A 23,387-nucleotide genomic window follows, 5' to 3' on the forward strand; every position below is an offset into this window, starting at 1 on the left:
CATGGCTGCAACCTAAAAGGATGAACAGTAATCTGTGGAGCTATGTGGTAGTAAGAAATCGAACAATTTTTATCCACATTAAAAGAACAGAAGCTACTTAATTCACACCAAAGGAAAACAAGTTCTTTATGTCATAAATATTTTAGTCCATCAAAATCTCTTCTATGGTTATCTAGTGTGCTCCAATACAAACTTTAAGGACAAAGCAATTACAAATAAAAATATATATTATGATTACAATCATATAATCAAACACTATGGAAGTTAAAAAGCTTAATAAAACTTATCAAGAGAAGTTCTTCAGCTAGTAACCAGTAAGTACAATTTTCACTTACATATACTCTTGTGCATAAGATATAGAATATGTGAATAGTTGAGTATATAGTGAAAAAGTATCTCTGTTATCATTTTGAATACTCTTATGATTTTTATAAGGGAAACATTTTATGGTGTTGGGAATGAAACACAGGGTCTTATTCTTTCACTGGATTTCAAAACGTATTACAATTTTTTTCATGGACTGGTCTTTCAGTGAATAAAGGAAAACATATGCTTTGCCGAGATTAGTACTACACTTGCTAAAATATAGTTTTGTTACTTTCCCACAATTGATACTGCAATGTCAAAAATGCAGGCAAGTGCTAAAGTATTTATTTTAGCTTGGAAAAATATAAGTATTCCCGAGGATATTACAAGTAGTACAGCATGTGTTCCAAGGTGTTCTCTTTGTACTATGTACAAAGCTGCCTTTGGTGGCCCTTAACTCCCATCTTATTCTTCCAACTTCCACTAGGATGGAAGATGTTTGTGTCACTGACCGGACAAATCATTTTACCAGATCTACTTCTACTCATTTTGTTGTTCTTAAAGGTTATCATCTTAAAAGAATGGCTCTGGGAAATGAATCAATAATCACATGGAAAACTGTGACCTTAATATCATGGAAACTAACCTCCTTTAAAATACAGTTGGGTATAAATAAATGAGCCACTGAGTATGTTAAAGAATTTCATTTGAATGGGTGCCAGATGAAGCATTTATCTAAGTTATTCTTTTACCAATTAAAACTTAGGAGTCATATATTGGAGTAAAAACATGATTGATCAAAGAAACAATAGAGAAGTGACTAGTGACCTCCTCTTTCTTTCCTCGATCCAAAAGGACCCACAAATCTTTCTAAGCCCCTCTCTCCTACTTCCTGTGTCTCTCTATATGTCCCAAGTCCTTGGAAACCTCCATGGCTAATCCTGGTCAGGTAACAGTTAGCTCCACCCTTTGATTTAAGGTAAGTTTTATTTTCAGTCTTGGAAGTGTCAGAATGTGATCAAAGTATCGTACAGCAACCTACAATGTATCCATGAATAGATTCGTGCTTTCTTTCTCTAGTTCTCCCTGGCCTACAACAAGAATGACCTTTACTCAAGAGCAGGAGCACTGTGGCACGGGTCAAGATGTCTTGCTTTCTAGGAAAACGTTGTTTGCCATTCTCATCACAGCTTCAGGACACATAACCTGTCCACTCTTCAGCCAGAGCATCAGCAGCTACATCTTTGAACATGCATTTCTCATAGACAGTACAATGTTTGTGTTCACTGTCTACTTCCATGAATTTCTAACAGCTGGAGGCTAGGAAGGAGATATTCAGCTTCATTCACACATGGCCAAGGGCCTAGGAGGTGCCAGGAAAAAGCACTTTCTGGGAATCATAACTATAATATGTTGCAAACAGAAAATTTAAAAAGGAACAAGCCTTAATTTATTTTGATTAATTTTGCATAATTTTACTAGTTATGTAATATTGCCAACAAAAAGGTCTTAAAAGTTTAACCTATAGTCATCATTAAATTACTGAATAAAATTGAACTAATTTAAAATTAACAGCTGAAGAAAACAAAGTATTTACTGTGTTTCTCCTTACATAATGTGGTGGTTAGAATGAGAAAGGTCCCACACAAGGGCATTTGAGCCTGTGATCACAAGTTGGTTGTGCTGTTTGGGAAGGTTACGGTGCAGATTACTGTGCAACTTTGCAGGAAGCATTGGATCACGAGGGACAGGCACTGAGAGTGCACAGCCTTGCCCCACTCCCAGGCTGCTCCATCTGCTTCATGTTTGCCATGGAATGTGTGAGCTCTCAGCTTCATGCTCTTGCTTCCAAGCCTCCGCTGCCTTGATGGACTCTTCTTGTCCCTCTGGAACTGTAAGCCAAAATAAACTCTTTCATCTCTACGCTGCTTCCTGCCATGGTGCTTAATCACAGCAACAGAAAAGTGACTAACATAGAAATTGGTACCAGAGGGTGGGCTGTTGCAGACAGCAAAGCTGGAAAGGTTAAGTCATTTAAGCCCTTTGAAGGGAAAGTCCCAGACATCAGACATGGAGCTGCAGGTTTCTCTTGTTCGTCCCAGGAGGTTTCAGTCTTGCTGCAGTCCGGTATTGCCTCACTATGCCCCCATTCCTCCCTTTAAAATGACAATGATTATTTTGCGCCATTGTGTGTTGGAAGTATGTTATTTGCTTTTAGGTTTTATAGGTGGCTACAGTTAAGAGATTGCCCCAAGTCTCAGAGATGTTGACTTTCTGAAGCAGTGTTCAGACTGAGGAAGACTATGGTCACCCTTAAAGTTGAACTGAGCACATTTTGCATTATGATATGGCCACAAGCCTAAGGGAGACAGGGAGAAGGGGGTGGTGGCATGAATGAGAAATGTTGTCCAGAAGCTCATGCATCTGAATCCTTGTTTCCCAGTTGATGGTGTTTGGGGAAGTTGGGGATGTGAAGGTTTGCTGAACAAGACTGCCGCTGGGGTAGGCTTTGAGAGCTTATAGCCTGTCCCGGTCCCAGTCTGTTCCCTCTGCTCTGTGTTTGCCACTGAAGATGTGACAGCTCAGCTTCTTGTTCTTGCTGCCATGCCTCTCCACCGTGATGAGCCTCAGGGAACCATGAGCCACAGGAACTCCTCCTTCCATAAGCCACTTTGGAGATGGTGTTTTATCACGGCAATAGAAAAATAAGTAGTGCACATAATGAAAAAGAACCCAAAAATCATAGAAAATGAGCTGGGTGTGGTGGCATGCACCAAGACACCGAGGCTGAAGGATCAGTGAGCTTGAGACTACTCTGGGCTACATATCCCTGTGCTGTCTCTAAAATAATAATAATAATCAACCTACAACAAAACTAAGCAAAATGGGCTGGGTATATGGCCTAAGAGATTAGAATTAGAGCACTGGCTGCTCTTCTAGAAGAGCTGGGTTCATATTCCAGCATCAACAGGTTGGCTCACAGCTGTTTGTAACTCCAGTTCCAAGGGATTCAATGTCCTCTTCTGGCCTCTGTGGACATCAGGCACACAAGTATTACACAGTTATACATGCAGGCAAAAGAACCATGCATAAAAAATAAAAATAATTTTTAAAGACCCCATTGGAAACAAAAGTCTATTTTGTGATATTTAAAATGCCATGGTTTGGGCTATATAAACATTAAACATGCTTTTCCTGCTTTTATTTTTACAAAAATCACATTTTATCACAGGCAATGACTAAATATTCTTTCAATTAAAAAAATTATAATAAAATTATAGTAATACTTTGGTGCTAGATGTTTGCTCTAATATTTGAGGAAGATGAATAATATACAGAAAACTAATGCTAGCTTTGTCAATGACATCTGTAAAAATATACCCCATACACCTTTGCACGTAATATTTAGAACTATAAAGTCTGCCAATGTAGAAATTCCCTGGAATTTCTTAATGCAATGTAAAATACACAAGGCAAAAGAAAACATTATATATAAATAATATTCAAACATTCCGGCATGTATGGTGCTTCTCTAGGTAGAGTGAAACTTTATATATGTAGATACAAAGGAGGTTTCAGACACATGTTGAGGAAACAGAAGCACCAATTGTTTAAGTTACACTTGATCACGAAGACGAGCAAGCCTCTGTGACAGTTCATCCTGGAGGAAGCCAAATTGACAAATAATCAAAGGCTGTAATAAATATAAACCACTAAAAATTTTAACCTCCTTACATTTTAAATACAATTTAAAATCCTGTTTGTAAAATTTATATAAATGTTAGGCATTTTCTTTTCTTAAATATCTCAAAAGAACTGAATAATAGCAGCTATGAAGGGTACCAAAACAATCTAAAAGACGGAAGTGTGCATGCACACTGAAAATGCCCAGGATTACATAGATAGTAGCTGTTCATGCTATGCTCATTTCAATAATGCGCCATAGTAGAAAAATACTCTATAAAAAGGTGAATGTATTTCCTTATATACAAATATATAGATTTCATATAAAAGACACATTTCTCAAATTATTAATTTAAGCATGAATCGAGAATATGAATCACAATAAAATCCATCACCTACCTGCTCTGTAGAAGCAACACTTGCACCAACAGACCCTGTCTGACCCTGTGGAAGCTCCATATTGAGATCAAGGCTAAAGATGAATTTAAAAATAATCAGAATAAATGAATATTAATATAGACATTTTATAATAATCAAATAGGTACTGCAAACTTGGGTTCTACATCCCTTTAAATAAAAATACAACCATGTTTACATGTGAATAGAAGTTGAATGTCTTCAAAATGATTTTCAATAAATGACTAATTATTTTGAAGGTTTTTTTTTAGTCCAAATAGTGATCCATACAGTGATCCGTGGTATAATATTGGAATAGCAAAGCTAAATAAAGAATGCAAAATGATCTACTCCACTACACAAAAGACCAAGAAATCATCATCTCTTGTACTCTATTTCTTGGGTATTATTTGTCTCCTACACTGTGAAAGCAAATAAATAGTTAAAAAATTCAAAATAGAAACTGTGGCCTGTTTCCGGGTAGCCTTCCTGTGCCTGGGGACTGCCACCGCTGTTCCCACCTCAGAGGGAGCCAATGCAACCCAGCATCCTAGTCCATTTCTATACCCACGGGACCAGGAAGAGGAGAGCTACCAGAGTATTGGACTTGCTTACACGCACCAGAAGGGAACCCTGGTCCTATACCCACCAGGAGAGGAAGAGTATCCTTCTGTACCCACTGTAAGACGGGATGGGAAAGAGACAACATAAAAACACACTCAGCAACAGAAAAACCAATATGACACCGTCAGAGTCTAGAGACTCTACACCAGCAAGACTCAAACACTCCAATGCAAATGAAGCAGAAGAGAATGACCTTAAAAACAACTTCGTGAAAATGATAGAGGCCATCAAAGAGGATATGAGAAAACCCCTTAAAGAGATAGAAGAAAAAACGAGCAAAAAATGCATGAATTGGATGAAAAAACAAAGCAAAACTTGTAAGAAACAATTCAAACAGTGCAAGGAAGGGTTGAAAGCTGAAATAGAGACAATAAAAAAACACAGTCTGAAGGAATGCTGGAAATAGAAAAGCTGGGCAAATGGTCAGCTAATATAGATGCAAACATAACCAACAGAATACAAGAGATGGAAGAGAAAATCTCAGGTGTTGAAGATACACTAGGAGAAATAGATTCATCGACCAAAGAAAATTTTAAGTCCAACAAATCCCTAACACAAAGTATCCAGGAAATATGGTACACCGTGAAAAGACCAAACCTAAGAATAATAGGTATAGAAGGTGAAGAAAACCACCTCAAAGGGACAGAAAATATATTTACCAAAATCATAGAAGAAAACTTTCCCAATCTAAAGAAACACATGCCAATGAAGGTACAAGAAGCTCACAGAACACCAAATAGAGTGGAACACAAAAAAAGTCCATTGCCATACAATAATCGAGACCCCAAACGTACAGAATAAAGAAAGAATATTAAGAGCAGCTAAGGAAAAAAGGTCAAGTAATATATAAAGGCAAACCTGTCAGAATTACACCTGAGTTCTCCATGGAAACTCTGAAAGTCAGAGGGTCCTGGATAGATATTCTACCAACACTAAGAGAAAACGGATGCCAGCCTAGACTACTACACCCAGCAAAGATATTTCAATCACTAGAGATGGAGAAAAAAGATATTTCATGACAAAATCAGATATAAATAATACGTATCCACTAACCCAGCCCTACAGAAAGTTTTGGAAGGAAAACTCCAACTCAAGGAAGTTAACTACAACCAGAAAAACATAGGCAATAGATAATCCCACTTTACCAACAGCCAAAAGAATAAAGGAGTGAAAATCCACACACAATTCCACCACGGACAATCATTCCAAAACAAACAAGAAAGAGCAATCAATAGTCACTAGTATCCCTCAATATTAATGGTCATAACTTGCCCATAAAAAGACACAGGCTAACAGAATGGATTCGAAGACAGAATACATCCTTCTGCATACAAGAAACACCTCAGCTTCAAAGACAGATGTTACCTCAGAGTTAAGGATTGGGAAAAGATTTTCCAATCAAATGGACTCAAGAAACAAGCGGGGGTAGAAATCTTATTATCTAACATATTAGAATTTAAACTAAAATAAATCAAAAGCGATAAAGGAGGTCATTTCCATACTCATCACATGAGAAATACATCAAGATGAAGTCTCAATTCTGAAAATCAATGCCCCCAATACAAAGGCATCCACGTTCGTAAAAGAAACATTACTAAAACTCAAATCACATATAAAACCCCACACACTTAATAGTGGGAGACTTTAACACCCTACTCTCACCACTAGACAGGACTACCAGACAGAAATTTAACAAAGAAACAAAGGAATTAATAGAAGCTATGAACCAATTGGGATTAACAGACATCTATAGAACATTCCATCCAAATATAAAAGAATATACCTTCTTCTCAGCACCACATGGAACCTTCTCAAAAGTTGATCACATACTTGGCAACATATCAAACCTCAACAGGTACAAAAAATTGGAATAATTTCATGTATCTTATCAGGCCATCATGCTTTCAAGTTAGAATTCAACAACAACACAAATTGCAGAAACCCTACATACTCATGGAAATTGAATAATGCGCAATTGTACTATTCCTTGGTCAAAGAAGAAATAAACAAAAGAAATTAAAGACTTCCTAGAATTCAATGACAATAAAGACACAACATACCCAAACGTATGGAACACTTTGAAAGCAGTGCTAAGAGGAAAGTTCATAGCACTAAGTCTTCACATGAAGAAACTGGAGAATAGTTACACGAGAGAATTAACAGCACAGCTGAAAGCTCTAGAACAAAAAGAAGCAAACTCTCCCAGGAGGAGTAGTCGCCAGGAAATACTAAAATTGAGGGCTGAAATCAATAAAGCAGAAACTAGGAAACAATACAAAGAATCAATGTAACCAAGAATTGGTCTTTTGAGAAAATCAACAAGATAGACAAACCTCTATTCAAATTTGCCAAATGGTATAGTATGAATATGCAAATTAACAAACCAGAAATGAAAAGGGCGACATCAAAAGTCTACCAACCAAAAAGAGCCCAGGGCCAGATGGCCTCAGTGCAAAATTCGACCAGAAATTCAAAGAACAGCAAATACCAACCCTCCTCAAAGTATTCCATGCAATAGAAGCAGAAGGGTCTTTGCCAAACTCTTTTTACGAGGCTTCAATAACCTTGATACCCAACCCACACAAAGACACAACTAAGAAAGAGAACTTCAGACCAATATCCTTCATGAACATTGATGCTAAAATACTGAATAAAATGCTGGCAAATCGGATCCAAGAACACATCAAATCAATCATTCACCACGATTAAGTAGGTTTCATCCTAGGAATGCAGGGATGTTTCAACATACGAAAATCCAACAATGTAATCCACCATATAAACAAGCTTAGAAACAAAATTCACATGATCATCTCACTAGATGCTGAAAATGCCTTTGACAAAATCCAATACCCCTTCATTATAAAGGTCTTGGAGAGATCAGGGATAACAGGAACATGCCTAAACATAATAAAAGCTATATACAGCAAATCAACAGCCAACATCAAACTAAATGGGCAGAAACTCAATGTGATTCCTCTAAAATTAGGAACAAGACAATGCTGCCCACTCTCTCCATACCTCTTCAATATTGTACTTTAAGTTCTAGCTAGAGCAAAAAGAAACAAAAGGATGTCAAGGGGATACAAATTGGAAAAGAAGAAGCCCAACTTTCACTATTTGCAGATGATATGATAGTTTATCGGGGAACTCCTTCAGCTGATAAAGACCTTCAACAAAGTGGCAGGATAAAAGATCAACTCAAGAAAATCAGTAGCCTTACTATATACCGACGATAAAAGGACTGAGAAAGAAATCAGAGAAACATCACCCTTCAAAATTGCCACAAACAACATAAAGTACCTTGGGGTAGTGCTAACCAAACAAGTGAAATACCTGTATCGCATGAACTTTGAGGCTTTTAAAGAAGACACCAGAAAATGGAAATATCTCCCATGCTCTAGGATAAGTAGGATCAATGTAGTAAAATTGGCAATCTTGTCATAAGCAATCTACAGATTCAATGCAATGCCCATGAAAATGCCAGCACAATTCTTCACAGACCTTGAAAGAACAATTTTCAACTTTATATGGAAAAACAAAAGACCCAGGATAGCCAAAACCACCCTGTTCAACAAAGCAATGTTCAGAGGTATCACCATCCCTGACTTCAAGCCCTATTATAGAGCTATAGTCTTGAAAACAGCTTGGTATTGGTACAAAAACAGACAGGTAGACCAATGGAATAAAATTGAACACCCCGATATTAACCCACACATGTAGTAGTACCTGATCTTTGACAAAGAAGCTAAAATTATACAATGGAAAAAAGAAAGCATCTTCAACAGATGGTGCTGGCATGTAGAAGACTGAAGATAGATACATGTCCATCGCCATGTACAAAACTGAAGTACAAATTGTTCAAAGACCTCAACATAAATCCAGCCACACTGAACCTCTTAGAAGAGAAAGTGGGAGGTGCTTTTGAATGAATTGGCACAGGAGATAGCTTCCTGAACCTAATATCAGTAGCACTGACACTGAGAATGACAATTAATAAGTGGGACCTCCTGTGGGTGTCAGTGAGGAGACCTCGGCAATCTATGGGGCCTTGGGTAGTAGATCAGTATTTATCCCTGACATACAAATGGACTTTAGGTGCCCATTCCACAATGAGGGATGCTCTCTCAGCCTGGATTCTTGGTGGTGGGTCTAGGCCCTGACATGAATGAGATCCCCCATGGAGGGTATCACCTTCCATGAGGAATGGAGTGAGGACTTGGTGGGGGTCTGGGGGGACTGCTGGGGAGCAGGGGAGGACAGGAGGGAGAAAGAGCCGGGATTGACATGTGAAGCAAGCTTGTTTCTAATTAAATAAAAAAAGAAAGAAAAAAAGAATATTAACTATTTATTGTGTCTCTATTCTGTTGTGACTACAAGCAAAACAGTAATTTTAAAAGTCAATATGGTATGTTGTTGGCAGATTTTTTGGAAAGGCAAACATACAATATACTAAAATTTTATGAGAAGAGTTAACTCAAAAAAAAACCAACTAGACACCTAAATATCCTTGATGGTGGACATTAATGTTTACATATCAGTGGCGCTACCTATTTCTCCTGCTGCAGTTACTGCGTTAACTAATTTCTCAATACTGGTCTCATTTCCCAGGAATGGGTAGCAATATCTGGAGACACGTCTAGCTGACACAACTGAGAGAAATGGTGCTACTGGCTTTAGGAGAGTGGAGGCCAGGATGCTGCAAACAGCCCACAATGCTTAAAACAGACCCTAATATTAATCACTCCAAAATGGCAACACTGTCACAGGGGAGAAACGGTGCTCTAGCTTTAAAGTCACCTACTGATCTTTATCTAATACTGACAGTAGGTAAGGGCGATAATATATGGTAATGCTCATTTATATAAAATCTCAATCACTATCCTTTCAAGTCGAAATCCTCTCATTTAGTATTAAGAAAGACAGAAACAAGTCCTTAATCTTTTATTCCTAAGATGGAGTCTTGTAACAATGACCTAGTTTGTTTTATGAAAAAAATACCCCCTTGTACTACCATCTGTGCTGGCCTGTGGACTTGTCACAGTACTACCAGAGCAAAATGGTACACAACCTAACACCCAAACCCTACTCCCAAACACTGCAAACCTTATTTAGCAATTATTACCATGGATGTAATTCATTAATGACATATTACTCTTCTAAAAAATTGATAAATGTCACCCACTGTTCATTCTAATCATAGATATACTTTAGACACTAATGTTTATCAACTGTATTTTCTTAGTATCTAAGTTTTCTCTTTCTTGAAGAAAAATATAAACAGAGTATGTAAACCTTATTTCACTTTATTAATCTAGGTTTGAAAGAAAAGTCTAAGATATTACCATGCCTCATTTTTAAACATCTTATTTTTTATTACTATGGTATTTATCTAAATGTTACTACAGAGAACATTGACAAAAAATGATGTCTATAACACAGATATCATGGTCAAGTTATTCCCGTAAACATGAAAGATTTGAAGTAAGTCATCCATATCAGACACCTGACACAGCAGTAGCTGTTTGTAAAAGGGTACTTACTGATTATTTAAAGAAAAACAAATGACCAGCTGCTAGGTTTATAATATTTTGTCCTTTGTACAATTTACACATATTGTTCAGTTTGTAGGGTTCACACCAGACTTGTGACTCAATGGCCTGATCACTGCCTTTTTCTCCAAATTTTTAGACAATTTCTATGCGTTGACATATGCTATGCATAGCGGACAGAAAGCAAATGTATGAACATCCTTTTACCCTTTGATAATCTCTACCTATTACGTAATAGCATATTCTGAATGGAACTAACTTCAGAGATTTTAAAGAATATGCTTTGTAGTTTGAAGAGTTATGTTTTTGTGAGAATGCCTAGAAAACAGTAAGCTCTTGAAATACTAACTCTATAAAAGGTCAAAAACAAAAGTTGAACTGTTTTATAGACAAATTTTTCAATCCATAGCAAATTTCTAGTAGTGCTTATGCTTCATGTTCAGGACTTCACATATGCTAGGTATAAAAATTCCAACCCCACCTTCACTCCGTATTTTAGAACCTCTAAATATCAAATCAAGATTACTCAAAAGCACTGGAATAGCAACACCTTACCCAGCTTCATCTGCCATTTCCTGAAGCAGCATATCCACTTGGTTCTGAAATAAAAAAAAAACCAAAATCTTAATTCTATAGTATTACCTTTTGGGGTAGGTTCTGGGTGTGGTTTGGGGTGGGAAAATGATCTACATCTTTTAAAATGGGGGCTACAGAGAGATAGCCAGCAGTTCAGTTCCTAGTAACCAGGTCCAGAGGCTCACACTGCCTTTACTTCTAAAACCTGGGGTATAATGCCTCTGTCCTCCACAGGCACATGTATTCACTAGCATGGAGCTGCCTCCCACACAAAATTAAAGGTGTAATAATAAATCTTTTGGGGGAAAAAACATACAAACCAAAAAAAAAAAACAAAACAAAAAAAACAAAACCAAACTCCTTGTCCTGCAAATCTTTTAAAACAAATCTTTAAAAGTATTTTTCATGCCACAAGAGGGCGATGCACCATTTCAGAGAGCCACTTTCTGAATGTTAAGCCTTAAAGCCTAACACTGAAGTTGTCTGAACAACAGTGGCAGTCAGATTCACATACAATTCACATCTCTGAGTAATCTGACATGCTAAGGTAGTGGCGTAAGTTAGAAATGCCGTAATAATCCATTTTCGTTATGTGCAAGAGTTAAATTTAGCTGAGATGTATTATTCTGCAAATTAACACAAATATAAAATGACTTTTTAGAATGGATTATCAGTAGACAAAATATACCTAAAGTATGTACCTATAGTGCAGAACCCTATGAGGCTTCAATTCAATTACAGACTTAACCAACTGCAGAACAAAAACATTCTGAGAAGAAATTGTTCCTGCAACTTAAAGACTTCACCTTGGTATCATTTCTACAACTCAGAGAGCTACTTATATAGCACTTACATTGTGCTAGACATTACATGTAATTAAGAGGCAATTTAAATATGTGAGAGATATATGTTATATATAGACAACAGAAAAATAAACAGGGACATTGAGTATCCTTGGGCTATGGTGTCTACTAGAGATTGTGGAATTAATCTCATACAGATTTCTGGTTATTTTGTTGTTGATGCTGTTTTCCTGAGACAGGGATTCGCTATGCAATTTAGGGTGGTCCAAGTCCTAGGTTTACAGATGCACGCCATCATACCCAGTCCTATAGTGAAACAGTTACTGTGGTAGGAGAGTTCAAGAAATAGTCTGTTTAATCAAAAACCTCTTCTCATTTTCACACAGTTCTTAAAAATAATTTGAGCATGCAAGAAGAAATTGTAAAATGTGGTCACAGTTCTACCAGTAACAATTGCATGGTTTAAAGCAAAAGACAAACCTTCCTGTTGGAACCTTCCTTTCTCTTGTTCTTTTAACTGCTTCAGAAATGTTTGCAAATGTAGAAAAGGTTCACAAGATAATAAAACACACAAACAAGCTTGTCTTTTCTTAACTCCATATCTAAAGTAGCACTGAGTCCTGCAAATTATATATTGTATTGCATTATTCTACAGCTTACCACCTTCCTTAATCATCTAAGATTTAATTTTATTGTTGTCTAGAGATCTAGTCAATTCAGTATAATCATTTGCTGGACACTTGCAATATCTAAATATACTAAATTTAGCATATATACTCAATTTCTGGGCATTTTTTATTAATTTCTGTCACAGACAATGGTTAAGCATCCATGTGCACACACACGCAAGTGTGTGTGTGTGTGTGTGTGTGTGTGTGTGTACATGTTTGTTCACACACCAAGAACTTCTGGGTGCATAAACTTGGAGACAGAATTCCTGGGTTATAGGATATGTATGTTTTCATTTACCCAGCCAATGAAGGGAGCAGCCAGAAGCACTTTGGCCTGAGTACTGCCATTTGACTTTAGACTCCATTTACCTGCAGGGTGAAAAAAGGTTCAGGGTTCTCAAGCCCTATGGGAGCTGAGAACTTTCCAATGACGGATCATCCTCTTCTCTAAACCATGAAAAGAGTCGTTATGCATCTTTAGTTCTTTAAAAACATTATGGCTGTTCCTAACCACAGAAGGAACAAATGAATCTGATTGGTTGGATTGGAAAGCTTGAGCTGTATGTCAGCTGACAATGGTGGAACAGTCAAGGAAGCCCCTACTTTCTAAATCTGGATTGGTGGAAATTATAACTGTAACTTGACAACTGATCAGTGACCCGCTTATGTGGTGATATATGAAAGTCTTTGGAACCCAAAAGTGTTGTCTCTCTCCATCCTCATGTCACATAACTGGCTAGGTGTAACACTATGTCTAATAATATTACAGGTCAACATCTGCTCATATTATTGTTCATGCTATCGAGCTGTTGATGAGATAAAGATTAGTTCTAGGAGAGTGTAGGAAGGAAATAAAGAAGGAAAGGCATTTTTGTGTTGCCTGTGTAGAGGTGTATATATGCATTGTGACGACACATGTAGGGGAGACACGTGTACTTGTACACAAGTGTGAAGACAGAAGAGAATAGCAAGTGCTCTATTGTGTCTCTCTCCACCTTATTTACTCGAAACAGGGTTTCTTATTGAACCTGGATGTGGACTGGAGGTCATTAAGCCTCAGGGATCTTTCCTGTATCAGTCTACTGTAATCCCGGGGTTACATGCACACTCCGTGCCATGTCCAACTTTTTACATTGGTTCAGGAGACTCCAATTCTCATGCTTTCATGACAGGTGGTCTTACACACTGAGCTATCTCCCTAGGCTCAGGAAACCTTTTTTAAAAACGCTGGATGATTTAATTGCAATGCTATCAACGTTATATTTAACATAGTTTAAAAAAGTAAAGATGGGGAAGAATTTTTACATAGAGGAGGAGGAATAGGCATTATATCACACTCCTTATCAAAACTGTAATGGCTGTATTCATAGAACCAGGAAAATAATCCTGAAATTCACCTGAATGGATTTCAATACAATTGCAAAACAGTACATACAGTCAAAGACATAAGACATACAAAGATTACAGCTGGAAGGATAATAGCAACTAATTGCAAGAAATACTACTGATAGTAGCCAAAGTAGTGTCAAGTATTGGCCTAGAAGAAAGACACCAACACCAATGGAACAGAATAAGCATACAGAAATAAACTCATGCAACTAATGCATTAAAAAGATTTTTTGACAAAGGCACTGGAATTATACACTGGAGAAAAGTTAGCCACTTCAATACGTGATGCTAAGAAAGCTGCATTCAAAATACAGAAACTCGACCTCCTTTCATATTGTATGAAGGTCAGTTCAAAGAGGAACAAAACCATAAATGTTAAGACATGAAGCTTTGAGAGTACTGAAAATATAGGAGAAATAGTTAAATATTTTGGTATGATATCCAAAGCACAGAAAAATGGACATATAGGATACCACCACACTGAAAACATCTGTAAAGGAAAAAATTGAGTGTTGAGACAAGAGAATAGAAGAAAATATTTGCTATCAGCTTATCCATAGTAGAGTATACCAGGAACAAACAAACAAACAAAAAACCCACAACAAATAAGGCCAAATAAACCAAAGGGAATGGTCAATAGTTCTAAATAGACATTTCTCAATAGAAGACAAATCTCTATTAGGCATATGAAAAAATGCTCAATGTAACCAAGCAGGTTAAAACCAAATCAAAATCAGAGTGAGGAACCATCACAACCCAGTAAGAATGGCTCACATCAAAAAAGAATTCTAAATGCTGTTGTGGTTGAAAAGTAACACCTTGAATGACTGTGATGACAATGTAAATTATAAATTACCACAGGTACTGTGAAAAATAGTAAGAAGGCCTCTCAAAAAATTATATAATGGGCTATTGTTTGAGACTCAACTATTCTAGGGAGACCTGAAAACAAGGGACCATCACAATTCAGGAATCCCAGAAACACTCTGTGCATCACATTTAGATAGTACAAGATGTGGTGTTTGAAGAGCATGGTGGCTTCAGGGCCACCTTTATACCAGTAAAGGTGTAAATCCCTTCAAGTGAAGGTCATAGTGGACATTGCTAGGTCTGAGTTCATGGCTAAGGGACTCCAAGGCTGCCCTGCTGTGTTAGTTGCTGCCAAACAGGAGCCAGAGCTCTGAGGCCAAGACCAGCGAATTACTTCACTTCCTCTTTTATCTATTGTAGGATAGTTAGAGCCTGGGTGGGCCATGAAGCTCTGTGGCCCATGAAGCACAGGCCAGCTTCCCTGTGCTCGGTTTGCTTCACTTTCTGTGGACACAGGGGGCCTACCTGTGGCCTAGACATTAGGTACCCCAGGATGAAAGTCTCAGGGTATCTCTTGGGTGAATAAGAACCTACCAAGGACACACACTCAGAAAGCTAAATGTGGCCACCGATGGCTCCTGAAATTAAGTAATGTATTAAAAAGACTGTATACCATACTAAAATGAATTTCATTCCAGAGATGCCAAGAAGAGCTCAACATATACAAATCAACAGATGTAACAGCTCACAAACTAAGCACTATACATCACATAATAATGTAAAAATATGCAGAAAACACTTTGACAAAGTTCAATGTCACTTCATGACAAATATTCCAAGGATACTAGGAAAAAAGGAATGTATACCAACACAACAAGGGATACATTAATCTATGGCCAATATATACTAAATGGGGGATTTAGAGGTATAAAAGACCCTTAATAGACAGAGCAAGAAGTTTACCGATTTTGAACTGTATTAAAGGCACATATGAACAAAACAGCACAGCTCACAGACCAACAGCAATGATTTAGCAGTTTGACTGAGCTACCCATTTTTTCTACTTTGTCTTTGTTAGGTCACAAGAGTGGTCTCAAAATGGCAGTCCTGGTGCTAATGTGTTAAGATGAGGGCTGACTTCCATGTGGACTGGATTTGCTGAAACAGAAACCTTAGAACATTTTGCAGAAGCCTTTAATAGCCGGCTGATCTTTCCTAACTGCAACTGTAGCACCTTATCTTTCTAGGGCAGTCCCCATGCTGACCACCTGGCTGCTCCAGCCCCAAATTGTCTCCCCCTGCCATCTACCCATATAAAACCAATTAGCACTTGTGGCCCTTCCTGTCGTCTGCTACCTGAGGCAGTCCAGCAGTCTGCCACAATGAACTGCTTTTCTCTCCACGGAGTGGCTTTGGACAGCAGTTTCTTGTTATGCCTGCTTCCAGTCTTTGGGAACTGAAATTCTGTCTCACATGGCCTAACATGTTGGTGAGGCTTACCTCTGAGATTTCTGTTTGACATTCCACAGTTTTTAATTTCCATGGGTTATATTTCAGTTTCGGTTTTCTTTAGTGATGCTATTTCTTTGTTAAATTCCACTTTTGTGTCTTGAGATGTTTTCATTCAACTATTTGTGTTTTCATGAAGACATTCATGTATTCATATTATCTCTAAGATCCTTGAACAAACTCATTGCTGTGATTTTGAAGCCTTTGCCTGTGCTTCAGCTAAATTGCTTCTCAGGGCCTACTATAATAGGGTTGCTGGCTTCTGGAGGAGGCATGTTGTCATAATGTGATATTTGTGATTCTGCACTGGAATCTAGGCATCTAGAGTTATGATACTTGAAGTGTATCAGTGTGGCTAACTGGTCCCTCTTTGTTGGGTAGATGCTCTGTTATTTGGTTGCTATTGTCTACTCTAGGTCCCAACCAAGCGTGTTGGATTTGGGGTCCTCGGTAGTAAAGAATGGTTTTTATAGGTTGGAGGGTAACTCAAAGGAATGAAGTCAGACTAGGAGAAAAGGCCGAGAAGAGCAGCTGGAAAGAGCTAGAGGGACCAGCGTCCACATCAAGAGGTGGTGTCCCGAGGGCATGAAGCTACAGTGGGAGAGGGTCTCTGCAGGCTGCTATAGGACTAACACTAATGCTGGGCAGACCAGAAAGGAGGACAAGGAGGATAATGAAAATTGCCTGTGTTTCAGCTCTGTGTGCTTTGAGTAGATAGTGATCCTGTGGCTTGGCAGGTAACATAAAGGAATGGAGATGGGCAGAAGGGATAGTCGGGAAGGGATAAGAGGACCCTGGATCTGTAGCAGGTGGTGGAGTCCCCAGGCAGGAGGTGAGGAGGAAGGCAGCAGGACTAAGAGTTAAGTCTCAGCAGAAAGGAACACAAGGACTACAAGGACCATGGGTTTAACACCAAGAGCCTCCCTTCAGGGAGTGGAGGAGGGGTGCGGGGAGGGGCTCCTGAAGGCAGGCTGAAGAAGAAGAGTAAGTCTGGAGAGGAGGAAACAAAAGAATAAAGGACACAGAAATAAATACCACTTTAGCCATCTGACTGTCCAGAGGTGCCAAAACCAGAAATTAAAGGAGATATTTCAATAAATTTTTCTGAGAAATCTGGAAAAACTGGATACCCACATTTAAAAGAATGGAATGAGACTTCTATTTCTCATAATGCATAAAAATAAAATCAGAATAGATTAACAACCTTAACTTGAAACCTGAAACTGTGAAAAGGGAAGGAAAATTCAATGTATTTCAAGTAATAGGAACAGATTTTGAGTTTCTGAAGTAGGAAATAGTAATGAGAACTGGCCATTAGGATTGCAGTAAAATGAAAAGTTTCTGTATAGCACAGGGAAAAACGAAACAACACCTAATGGAATGAAAAGATAACCTGAAGATGGGAGGGGAACTTTTACCAGCCATGTTTCAGACAGGTAATTAATATAAACTTTAATCCTTAAACAGCAAAAACAATCCAATCAATCAAATGAACAAATAAACTAAACACAGATTTGAAAAGGAGTACAGATGGCAAAAAGAAGTGTGGAAAGATATACAGCATCCTAAGGTAAAAATGCAAATCAAAGTTACATTGACATTCTAGCACTTACAACATGAGAATGACTATCATAAAGAAAACAAACATGGGCAGGCCATCTTCACTTTCCTTCCTGTCCAACACTGCAATTTCCCAGGCACATCCTCAGTCGTGTAACAGACTGCTTGAGGGTCTTGTCCTCCCTCTCTGTCTTTCTTCCCTGGAGACTCCACCTAACCTTGCACTGGACCCAGCTTCCCTCCTTCCTGTTGACCCTCTCAGCCCCACCTCTAGTCCATCCCCTTTCTTTCCCGTAAGTGTCCCCAATCCCAAAAACACTTCCTACCCAGGATCTGAAGTGGTCACTCCAAAGAGGTGATTCACACTGTCCCCCTGGTCCTCCATTACAATCTCTCCATTGTCACCCTCAGCCCTGTAACAACCAACCTGCTTACAGGTGCCCCTCCTCCTACCTCAACTTCATTCACTGGAGACTCTAACACCTGGTTAAGACCCCGGGTACTCCTTGCCCTTTCATCCCCATCTCTCTAGAAACTTCTGTGCCTTACTGTGTGACCTACTTGCTGGATCCCCTCTTCCCACCATACCTCCAACTCCCTGTGAACCACACCTCTAGGTGTGAATAGGATCCCCTTAGCCCTTTCTGAAGCCTCTCTCAGCCTTTTCTACCAGTCCCATCTATTCCTCTCTACAACCCTCTAGCCTGCAGAAGCACTCCCTTCTAGGCAACTCAGAGCCAACACACTTCCCTAAGTTCCAGAGAGAAAAAGCAAGCAAAAGAGAAGGACTTCAAAATAGCTATCATGAATATGTTCAAGGCCCTTAAAGAGGAGACAAACAAAGCCCTTAATGAAGTCTGGGAAAACAGACAGAAAGTATACTGAAATGATAAATACAATTCAAGACATGAAAGCAGAAATAGAGGCACTAAAGAAAACCAAACAGGGTCTGGAGAAATGGCTCAGTGGTTAAGAGCACAGGCTGCTCTTCCAGAGGACCCTGGTGAATTCCCAGAGCCCACAAAAGCAGCTCACAAGTGTCTGTAAACTCAAGTTCCAGGGGATCTTACACCCTCACACAGACATACATGCGGGCAATACACCAATATTCACAAAATGAAACTACATTATTAAAAATGACAACCCAAACTGAAGTAATATAGGAAATGAAAAATTTAGGAATTAAGCTAATAACCTCAGTGGTAAGCCTCACTGGCAGAGGACAAAAGAATGAAGAGAGGATTCAGGCATTGAAGACAAGATAGAAGAGAAATGGACACTTCAGTCAAATATGTTAAAATCTAAAAAACCCAGGTAAAAGTCATCCAGGAAATCTGGGACACTATGAAAAGGATAAATCTGCAAAGAGTAGTAAAGGAAGGAGAAGAACCCCAGGTCAAAGGCACAGAAAACATTTTCAACGAAATCATAGAAGAAAATTTCCTAACATAAGGAAGGATGTGCTGAACCCCAGGTGGGACTGCCCCCCCACCCAGCATGTGCGCTGTCAGCATAACTCCAACTCACCCTCCTCTCATCACCATATCCTGGCCCACAACTCTGCTGGAAGACTCTACCCTATCAGAGGCCATGTCAGCTGCCCAAAAAGCAGGTAAAGCACCCCCACACAGCCCATGTCCTGCCTGTGCCTGCCCAGCATAACCCCAAGTGCCCCTCCTCTCCTTGTCACACATAGCCCTGGCCACACCTCTGGTAGAAGCCTCCTACTCCACCAGAGGCCAGGCCAGCATCCTGAAAACCAGATAAGACTGACCCTACACCCCTCCCCCTGTGCTGGTGTCTGCCCAACATAACCCCTCCTGCCTCTCCTGTCCTTGTCACCATATTCTGGCCCGCACCCCTAGCGGAAGCCTCCTACTCCACCAGAGGCCAGGCCAGCATCCTGAACCCTAGATGAGACTGCCCCCATCCTGTTTCTGCTTGCTTAACATGATTCCACCTCCCCAGCCCGCTCTTCATCACCATATTCCAGTCCACACCTCTGACAGAAACCTTCGACCCCATCAGAGGCCAGGCCAGCTCCCTGAAACCCAAAGGCCAGGCCAGTATTCTAAATCCCAGAGGCCAGGTCCAGTATTCTGAATCCCAGAGATCAGAGCAGCATCCTCAACCAAGAGAACAGGCCAATTCCCTGAAAAAATGGCATAAGCCTCCTATGCCACCAGAGGCCAGACCAGCATCCTGAACTCCAGAGGACTCCTGGCCAGATCAGAAGCCACACACATAACCAAAACTCCAGTCCCAAACATGGGCAGCACCCACTACTAGAACAGAGGCCATCTAGGCCACCAGAAGTCCAGGCCCAATACAGGTGGAGACCCTCTACTTAACCACAGGCCATAGCAGCCAGAAGACAAGAGAGAAAACAAAAACTAAGGAAGAAAACACCCCTCCAAAAGAGACAAACCCAGAAATTACCACCTAGACCTATAATCACTCTAAATCCAGATGCCTAAATGTCAGTGTAAAAACACAAACATTCAGAGCAGTATGTCACCAACAGAGTCCAGCCATCCCACTATAGCAAGCCCTGAATATTCCAACACAGGAGAAGCATGGTATTTTTATACACTGTTTGTGTCTCATAGCACTCTGCCTGGACATGTTTGACTGTGTATTATGATGTCCGATTTTGTGGGCTTGGGAAGTTGTCCCTGTGTGCATGTGTCTGCAGGTGTATGTGCTTCTCATGATTCTCTTTCCCCCCCCCTCTGTTCATTTGCTTGTTTTGTTCTGTTAGGATTGTTTTCTTTTTTATTTGTCTGTTTGTCTGTCTGTTTGAGAGAGAGAGAGAGAGAGAGAGAGAGAGAGAGAGAGAGAGAGAGAGAGAGAGAGAGAGAATTGTATGAGTGAGGAAGGGGGAAATGTGGGAGGAGATATGAGGGAAGAGAAACCATGATCAGATATATAATGGGAAAAATAATCTATTTTCAGAAAAAAGAAAACAAATAAATGCTAGTCAGGATTTGTGAGAAAAAACAATTATTCATCATTGGTAAGGATATAAATTAGTTATAGCCTCCATTATGGAGGTTCCTCATAAAAACACCTAAAGATACAATTAGTATATAATACAATTATACTACTCCTGGGTATATACCTGAAGGGATTTAAGTCAGCATACAACATAAATACTGGTACATCATTTTATCTCAACACTATCTGCAATAGATATGTTACAGAATTAGTCTATTTCTACCAGCATGTCTCACACACCCCCAAAAATGTGGTAAATGTACTCAATAGAGAATATTAAATACCAAGAACAAAATTATGCAAAATTTCAGGAAAATTTATACAAATGGAGATCATGGTGTTAGATGAAATACACTAGAATCATAAAGACACATACTACCATTTTTGTCATATGCAGAATTTAGGTTTTAAAAGTCCTAAGTAAGGAGCACTGTTCATAACAGATAATTAGCCATCAAGGAATAAAGTGGAAAGATAGCGCATGCTACACATGCATTCTACCAACTGAGCTCCATCCTCAGAACCTTAGGGTAGTATCTCAATCCAGTTCTCAAAGTTAATTAGCAGCAGAACAGGACTGGAAATTCAAATCTGTTTATCTAAACAAGTCTTCTTTCCAATTAATTGTGTTTCTGAAATCTGACTAATCATAAAATCCTCTCAAAGTGACAGAATGTACCTTCCTAAGGAAAATGCAAGAAAATGTGACTTGTATATACTATTGGTGGAATGCAAATTAATATGGCCATTGTGGAAAACAGCATAATGGTTCCTTACCTTAAGCTACTATTTGACTGAGTACTCTGACTATTAGTTATATATTCCAGGGAAATGGAAGTAGCATGTTAAAGAGACACAGGTAGCCTCACACTAATTGCAATAACATTCACTAGAGCCATGAAATAGAAACAAATTAGGTGATTAGCAACCAATGACTAGAAAAGAACCATGTACTACATACAAAATACTATTTACTCCACCCAAAGAATAAAATTCTACCATTTGTCACATGGATGAAATACAAAATAATAAGTGAAATATGCTAGGCAGAGAAAGTCCAGTATGGTACTATATCGATTTCACATGCAAGCTGAGGTAAATAGTGGCTATCAGAAGCTAAATACAATTGGGTTACAAGCTGGGCAGTGGTGGAGCACACCTTTAATTCCGGCACTTGGGAGGCAGAGGCAGGCAGATCTCTGTGAGGTCCAGTCCAGCCTTGTCTACAGAGAAAGTTCTAGGACAGCCGTCAAAGCTACAAAGAGAAACTTTGTCTGGAACACCTCCCCCAAATAATTTTAAAAAAGATTGTGTTACAGAAAAGGTTGGTAAATTAGTACTAAATAACAGTAAGACTGGAACAAGAATTTCTGGTGTACACAGGAGTAACTATAGTAGCAACAATGTATTATGTATTTCTAAATAATAGAAGAAACTATTTTCCATTTTTAAACCATTAATAAATATCAAATGTTTGAGTATATACGTGGACATTGATTTAAACTTTAAACAATATATGTACCAAAATATGTTATCTAAATATTACGTGTACTTTTAAGTTTAATGTTATTAATATAAGAGCATTAGCAAACATGTGGAAACAGGCTCTAGATTCTACATGTGTGATCCAATAAAATTACCAGAATTCCAAAGTATGCTAGGTGCTAGGTAACATTATCCTCTAAAACATTCTCAAGAATCTGAGGGCAGAGCAGTAGCAAGCTGCCTACCTCCATCTGACACACAGTGCGTTCCTGTAAGGTAAGATGATTTCTACTCATAAAGCCATTACATTTTGAAAACAGGTGATTTGTTGTTTTGAGACAGGTTCCCACTATGCAACTCAGGCTGGCCTGGAACTTATTCCATCGCACAGGCTAGTCTTGACCTCATAGAAATCTTGCCTCAGTTCCCAAGCACTAGGGAGCTGAGTGCTTAAATTACAAGCATCTGTCACTATGATGAGATCAAGTCATCTTTAAGAAACCATTCCAAGTAAAGACATTATTCTTACCTGTGGTGTTGTTAGGGTTGTAGTACTACTCATTGTATCTTCCATTTGTTGTGTTTGAACATCCAATGTTTCAAACTGATGTTCAAATTTGTCCATTAAGGCTGAAATCTATAAAGATACAGTCATAAGAAAAATGTATCCTTAAAGATGCTATCTGAATATAGGGTAATAATGTTAACTCTTTGTTTTTTACCTTTTCAAGATTCATACTTCTCAATGTAGCATCCATTGATTTAACTACACCTGCCATGGATTTTGTCACCTATTTGGAATAGAAAACTGATTTAACAACATGTAACGTTGTCATCTTTTAAATATACTATTTATACATCAACTTAGGAAAGTTATCTATTACTTTCTTAACAGTAAAACCACATTCTGTATCTAGGTCTAGGTACTATTTGGTTTATATTATTGACACTTCTTAGTAGACAGCTAAAGTTCATTATCAAATTATTTTTCCTTACTAAGTCTAATTTTCCACGAAGTCCTTTATTAA

At 38.7% G+C, this 23,387-nt stretch overlaps 1 protein-coding gene across 1 annotated transcript in view; it reads right to left on the reverse strand.

Moving 5' to 3' along the window:
* Nucleotides 1-101: 101 nt before the first annotated feature.
* The window catches only part of LOC101830367 (charged multivesicular body protein 1b-2), a 45,871-nt gene continuing 22,585 nt past the window's right edge, over nucleotides 102-23,387 (reverse strand). The window contains exons 4-8 of the mRNA XM_005082997.4: nucleotides 23,082-23,150; nucleotides 22,889-22,996; nucleotides 11,115-11,158; nucleotides 4,390-4,462; nucleotides 102-3,967 (exon numbers count right to left, since the gene is read on the reverse strand). Coding sequence (XP_005083054.1) covers nucleotides 3,923-3,967; nucleotides 4,390-4,462; nucleotides 11,115-11,158; nucleotides 22,889-22,996; nucleotides 23,082-23,150 — 339 coding nt within the window. The 3' untranslated portion in view covers nucleotides 102-3,922. The remainder of the gene's footprint in view (nucleotides 3,968-4,389; nucleotides 4,463-11,114; nucleotides 11,159-22,888; nucleotides 22,997-23,081; nucleotides 23,151-23,387) is intronic.

Source organism: Mesocricetus auratus, unplaced genomic scaffold (genome assembly GCF_017639785.1).
Source record: "Mesocricetus auratus isolate SY011 unplaced genomic scaffold, BCM_Maur_2.0 Super-Scaffold_100003, whole genome shotgun sequence".
Classification (NCBI taxonomy): Eukaryota; Metazoa; Chordata; class Mammalia; order Rodentia; family Cricetidae; genus Mesocricetus; species Mesocricetus auratus.